This window comes from Temnothorax curvispinosus, unplaced genomic scaffold (assembly GCF_003070985.1).
Source record: "Temnothorax curvispinosus isolate PA1 unplaced genomic scaffold, ASM307098v1 QBEX01010385.1, whole genome shotgun sequence".
In the NCBI taxonomy this organism is placed as follows: Eukaryota; Metazoa; Arthropoda; class Insecta; order Hymenoptera; family Formicidae; genus Temnothorax; species Temnothorax curvispinosus.
The window spans coordinates 73109-79872 of record NW_020220165.1 but is presented as its reverse complement, the minus strand read 5'-3'; the positions used below and the strand labels follow the sequence as shown (position 1 = coordinate 79872).

Below are 6764 nucleotides of genomic sequence, written 5' to 3'. Positions count from 1 at the left end.
GGTCAATCACTCAACTATGCTCAACTATCATCAATGGGAACATGGGCTCCATTTTTGGGGGGAAACATTTGAAAATATATCATTGTAAAGGGTCTGGGGTCCGCTGGACCCCGGGTGGCATTTAAGGGTTAATAAGTCAATGATTTTGAAAGGATAATATTTACAAACCATATAGAACGATTCTTAACGTCAATACTATAGAGTAAATTTGAAACTGAAAAAGAAGACAAAAATGTCACGTGAATAGCCAGGTGAACATTTCGACTATTTTAATTTATTATGATTTGGAGAATAAACAGCCTACGTTTGTATGACACTTGTTTCGGACTCTAGATTTATCCTCTAATGTATGTTTCTTTTTCTTTATGTGATTTTTGTAAAATTATCAAGTAGTTTTCACAGCATGCGTATCCATTATAAACAATTCAAATAGTTCCAAACAGACAGAACGATGCCCTAAGCCTTAAATTTACGTTAGTTAGAGATTACTTTCGTTTTTTACATTTTGTTCTACCACGGCGTCTGCGCGAGGAGTTTTGACGGGTGTCGGACTTTTTCGATGACCTGAAAATATATCGAAGTTCAAGTTCAGAAAAGCAGTTAACTTAACAAATTAACTTAACAGATCAACTCAACGGTTACTACATCAATCAACTTCGTGAGAATTCCAAGTAATCGAATATCGATCAATTAAAGCGAAAACGCACCTGTGAACCCTATTCACTGAAACGGAAGAATGCTTCTTTAATGTTAGATGTTGCTGGACCAACTCCGCCAGTTTTCCCTGCTGAGCGAGCATCGAGAGGAAAGTGCAAATGAATTCGTCATAATTATGCGTTCTCCGGCAATCGTCGATCTGAAAAATTCGGACGATTCCTATAACTCCTTGAGATTAAAACTGCTCGATAATATTACCAGTTAATTACCGACATAAATTGTGACCTATAATCGCGAGGAATGGATGAAATATCGTGACTGTCAGCTGCAACTTTTGTCAATTAAAAATAGTAAGCGCTTCATGATACGCGTAAAACCGACCTTATACTTGTTTCTCTTGTCGTTCTCATCCTTCAGGCTGGTCTCGCACACGCTGATCTCGTGCTCCAAATTTTTCAGCAACGCCAGAAGGTCCTTAGGCGCGAATGTATGCGGCTCGAACAATTCCGGATACTTGGAGCACAGCTTGGGATCGATTTTCTCGACCTTCTTCTCCTCCGTGACTGTGTCGCCGTTGCTAGTTTTCACCCTCGCGTGAGGAATTCTGACTTCGCCCGATAAGCAGACCTTCTTGTGCAAATGGCCGCTGTCGGAAACCAACCTCTTCCCGTTTATATTGATATTTCCCAGAGAACGGCCTGCAAAAACGCGACGTTTTGATATTAGGTAACTGATAAATTTGTTTTGCCGAACTATGTAAATCTAATACCTACTCAGACCCGCCTCGTTCTTTTCGTCGCCTGCAACTCTGATCACCACGAATTTCTTGAAGTCCTTCGTCGATGTAGGACTGCTCTGCCCGGAGTTCCATCCCCAAGCTGGAGATATCAAGACATTCTAAATCTCCCTTTCTTTTGCGGCCCAAGGTTCTTGAAGTTACCGCTAATGCTCTTAAAATATCTGTTTTTACTCTGTATAAAGCATTTCTAAAATTCTGCGCGATTAGTAACCGGCAGATGGGCAGTACGTAACAAACGGGTCGAGTAACTGTACGTAGAAGGTGCGAAATGAAACGTCTCGCAAAGATGTAGGAGTATGTATGCATGTGTGAAAAGTACATAGTATCTCGAAGCAGACCCACGAACTGCAGTCTGTAGTAGTTGCGGCACAGGATGCGTTTCGTATCGGTCCTCCTCACGTGCAGCCTGATCTACCTGGTGAGCTCCTCGAGATGTCCGGAATCGAAGAAGCCGCATTTAACGAGCTGCACAATTTTCTATAATTGCGTGAATCTACCTGGCGGTGGTTACGTGTGGATCCCGTCGAAATGTACCGAGGGCTTGGTGAGATGTTAACAAATGAGACAAACAGAAGCACTCCCGACCCTCGACCCTGGTAATTCTAAATAGCGTCGCTTTAACAAACTTCTGAAATACGATTTTAGGTGTTCCAACCGTATTTACGGATGTGTGTGGTTCCGGGTGATATTTGGACATGCGATACGCTCTCGACCGAGCGCGCTCCTGCAACGAAGAAGTACGGAACGCCCGAACTGATCGATTCGACGGACACCAGCTATCTGGGGTATACACAGGATCCTTTGGGATTCTCCGAAACCATTGACTCGTCCTACGTGATCGACAACTTCTCTGACTCGACGACCGAGGCGGTGACCGCGTATCCTTTAATCGAATTTGAAGAATCGGATGAAACGACGCATAGCGACAAAAGTGTGAGAAACGCAACGTATCACAAAGAGGAGAATTATATGTACGAGTACACGAATAGCCAAGAGCAATTACCGTTGTCCTTAACGCAACAATATAAGGACGTCGTAGATAATCACTACAAGTGGCTGAACAAAATGATAAATAGGTTGCACATCAACAAGAAGCTATCAGCTGTGATATCGAGTTCTCTGTCGATACCCGTTAAAAACGTAAACCCAACGCAAACCATCGTCATATTAACGTCTCACAATTGTAAGCAGAACATAACGTTGAACTATCTTGTACAAAGTAACGCAGAAAGAAACGAGTTACATAACGGTGAACCAACCGAAATGATGGGAAGCAACGGTTCTCAGGTGAACAGCGTCACAACAACGGCCAGCACCGTTTCGACAGAGAACGCTTTGGAACTGCTAATCGACAGTCTGGACTCTGACAACAGCATAATAAGGATTAGCGATAATCTCGGGTACAAACAGTATCTCACGATCGACCGATACAAAGCCGTGGCGCATCGATTAACACCGCGCACCGTTAGCGTCGTGGCGTGCACGAGGAACGTTCGTCTGCCGAACAGGACTGACTGTAACCGGTATTACACGTGCGAGCCAAAAACGGCCACCGTAGTGGAGTACTCCTGCCCGCCGCACACGGCTTTTAACGTATACTCGCGAATCTGCGACGTCGAAAGCACGAAAACGTGCGCGAGCAACAGGTTTCCGGTGAATGAAATATTCATCGAGCGTGCCGAAAACAAAAGTACGGTCACACACGGCGAAGAAACGTCGGAGGAGAGATTGTGCCAAGAGCTCGGTAAGATAAAGGATCCCGCTTCTGACTCTCATTACTACATCTGTTACAGCACGCCGGATTCCGAAGATATAAAATCCATCCGAATGACCTGTCCGAACACCTTAATATTTTGCCAAAACAAGAAAGTGTGCACTACTAGACGATTATGCGACGCACTGCCATGAAATACGACCATCTTTCTTTCTTCTTTTACCTTGAGTGGGTGAGTTAAAAGCCGATCCAATTTCTGACGACGTGTCTGTACTCGAAGAGCTGTGAGCTGGCGAGGTCTGAATTCGTAATGGCGTGGCGTAATCCAGAGCGCACATCACCACTTTCTCCATTCCGCTGAAATCAAACATAAATCGCTTGTATCGAAACTGTAACACTGATGAAATTTTATAGTTATCAATAAACGAAATAGATGTAATACAAGAGAACATATGACTCCCTAACTGAAAAAAAAATTAACTAAGATTATGCTTGTAAACTGTTATACTCTCTACTACTGTATTCTACGAGATTTAACTCAACTTCATCAATTAAAGTGTTATGGTGAAGCTACAGATAACATTGTGTCATACGAATAAAGTCAATTGTTATTTACGTGGATTCGGTTTTTCCAGATGAGATGCCAGAAACTGATTCATCCATAACCACCGTCGAATCATTATTTCTTTCCACGTTGATAGTGGGAATTATAGGCGATTCTTCGATCTCCGTCTTAGTAGGCAATCCATTTTCATCCTCCGTCTTGTTTCTTTTCTCATACTGTTTCTCTTTATCGGGATTGATCTCTTTATGCGAATTCTTCTCAGTGTTACTGCCGTCTTGATGGCTCAATTTCATCAATTGCTGCAAAGCCTCCAAGACTATCTGTCTGTTGGTCTTCAGCATCGTTAATTTATACGAGATAGCAAGACGTCTGTCAGGCACAACAGCCATGAGATTGAATCTAATGTCTTGCAACTGTTCGCCAGTCGCCATGCCTAAACGATCGGTTATGACACGTCTGAATTGCTCCGTCCACTCTTCGTGCTCCTTCCACGGTCCGTGATCCATTGGATAGGGTTTTAGGCCGTCCAGCTCGAAAAGCCTGCCATTTATTGGTACATAGCTCACAAAGTGGAAAGCCTCGCCGGTGAATCTGCCCGTAGAGACACCGGTGTTCTTGTCCTGCCGTCTCTTCGCCTGGGGCATAGCGTGCGAATTGTGCGCACAGGCTAACTCCGGCGTGTTGCCGATCGCCCAACCCTTATTCTCGGGACACATGCCGGAGGTATGCATCTTCAGCCGGGATAAGGTCGTGCCTAGATGGATATTCGGGCAATTCAACAGAACTGAGAGCAATGCATGAGTGGCGCAACTGTTGGGGACAACCTGCGATAGTTATATATAATATTGTGTTACAAAAATAATATATGCTTTATACATGTAATATTAAATCTGCTACGGTAAGAGCTATATGTTAGACCTGCTGTGCGAAGAAGATGTTGTTCACAATCTCCTCGTCCTTGACAAAGCTCTCATCTTGCTCCACGACCTTTCGCCTAGACCGCCGTTCTTCGATCCATCGAAACAGAAAGATGAAGCCATAGACTGGGCCTTCTAAAGATTTCTGCAGATCGTAGATCTCCTCCACTTGGACGCCCTTCACGCCGAAGTCTTCCAAGAGCAGCGTGAACAGGCCTGCGTGAGTGTGTAAAAGAGTTATAGCTTTGTCTGCTACAATTTTACAGCGCAAAAATAATTTTTAAGCTACGGGATAGACATTAAATTTTTATTGACTGTCGGTTGACAGACAAATTTCAAAGTTAAAAACGTACCCGGGTCGCTTTCTAACTCTAGCCAACCTTCCGTTAATCGATTAATGTCAACGGGCATCTTTCCGTTAGCTGTCAAACGCGAAACACGGCAGAAATCGCTTCCACGGACTCATCGCACTCTGACAGCCAGAGGCGCCATGTTGCACCTTCTTGCACAAAAACATATGTCGCATCCACACCACATCCACGCCGAATCTTGTAGGTAATGTGCACGATTTTGTGGTTCTCTTCCGTGCTATGTCCACAATTTTTTTATTTTCTTTGGAAAAAAAACTAAAAAATCGTGAACATAACACGGAAGAGAACCACGAAATCGTCATTACGACAAAATCATGAACATACAGCATGGAAGAAAACCACAAAATCGTGCACATTATCTACAGGATTTGATAACAGCCGAAACGCGGGGTCGGGGGCATGATCACTTTCATCTCATCCTTCTTTGTGCTTATACTGTGCTTGCACTGTAATAGAAGATACCTCTCCTGATTCCCGGTTCTACAATACGTCGCAAACGACGGCAACTGCTAGTTGAAAAGTGTCGTTACTTCCACATTGCGCTTTGTCAATTGCGGTTGTCAAAAGAGAGATAGCGAAATTTTTACTTTTTTGACGACAGTGACTGGCAATCGGCAATCAGAAATAACACTTTTCAACTAGCAGTTGCCATCGTTTGCGACGTATTGTAGAACCGGCTTTACCGGCTTTACTTCATGGTCACATAGCTACATAGCATGTTGCTCATCTGCCGATCGCACCCGGCACCCACCGGCACCGGATCGCACCATTGACCATAACATCATCGGTCCTCGTCATCCGTACACTTTACGGCAGCAAGGACGAAGGACGTAGTAATTCCCCGCAAATTGAAGATTGCCCACGTAATCGTTTGTTTAAGATAGAACGGGCGAATATTTGCGGAAGGGAATTGTTAATATTCAAGTAATACTTGCATTAAGGTACTCTTAAATTACTTTAATTATCGTTGCGTTTGCACGTCTTTTTAAAGTTGGATTTATAAGTCTGCTCTTCAGCAGAAATAACGCCTGCACCACCTCGCACAATCAAAAATATAAAAGGAACAAGGAATAAACGGGAATAAAACTGGATGCATAATGAAGAACACAGGTAACAGAAACAGGGAATAACACAGGCAATAGATTTTTAATTTATCGAAAGCCGTGTATCAATACTACACCAGCTTTAGTCATGATTTCTTATTCCTAATCGCTAATATCTGTTCCTTGTTCCTTATATTTTTTATTGTGCGTGGGTCTTTACTGCTATACTTCTTCTTTATAAAAATGGTGCTCAATCCTCTACAGGTTCGATTCAGGATCAAGACGAAAATAGTGAATCCACTCAGAAGAATGTAATCCAAACTTGGGTAAGTGTAAATTGTGTGTGCAAGTAAATTTCGCGTTGTAGGGAAATTATTTTGAAATATTTGATTTTTCTGTTTTTCTATGGTCTTCTCTATTTTCCATAGGTCAACCTCACGTTTGGACATCATACAGCTGATCCCCATAACGAGAGAACTGAGGAATACCGTGATCGTTTTAGTGGACGACATCAGTACCGGCCACTTCGGACCCAAGCGACCTCGTGGATGACCGGCCCTGCGTTAGCTCAGCGGCCGAATTTGCTATAAGGAAAGGATAATATTACATGATAAAAGAAATGACTGACAATGAGAGTAACATCGAAAAAAAACCGCGTCGGCGGAAGAGAGACATTTCTGATAAAATAACTGATCAAG

General features: G+C 43.2%; 2 protein-coding genes across 2 annotated transcripts; one reads left to right on the top strand and one right to left on the bottom strand.

Annotated features, from left to right (window-relative positions):
- Positions 1-235: 235 nt before the first annotated feature.
- LOC112460198 (ubiquitin carboxyl-terminal hydrolase calypso) lies at positions 236-5167 on the bottom strand. Its single transcript, XM_025024794.1, has 8 exons — positions 5006-5167; positions 4654-4868; positions 3787-4559; positions 3394-3527; positions 1431-1535; positions 1039-1355; positions 708-856; positions 236-564 (listed from the first exon to the last, which is right to left on the bottom strand). Exons 1-8 carry the CDS (start codon positions 5061-5063, stop codon positions 486-488), a joined length of 1830 nt encoding a protein of 609 aa, XP_024880562.1. The 5' UTR covers positions 5064-5167; the 3' UTR covers positions 236-485.
- Positions 1544-3387, top strand: LOC112460199. Its single transcript, XM_025024795.1, has 2 exons — positions 1544-2000; positions 2102-3387. The coding sequence occupies exons 1-2, from the start codon at positions 1830-1832 to the stop codon at positions 3362-3364; spliced, it is 1434 nt and encodes a 477-aa protein (XP_024880563.1). The 5' UTR covers positions 1544-1829; the 3' UTR covers positions 3365-3387.
- Positions 5168-6764: the final 1597 nt, after the last annotated feature.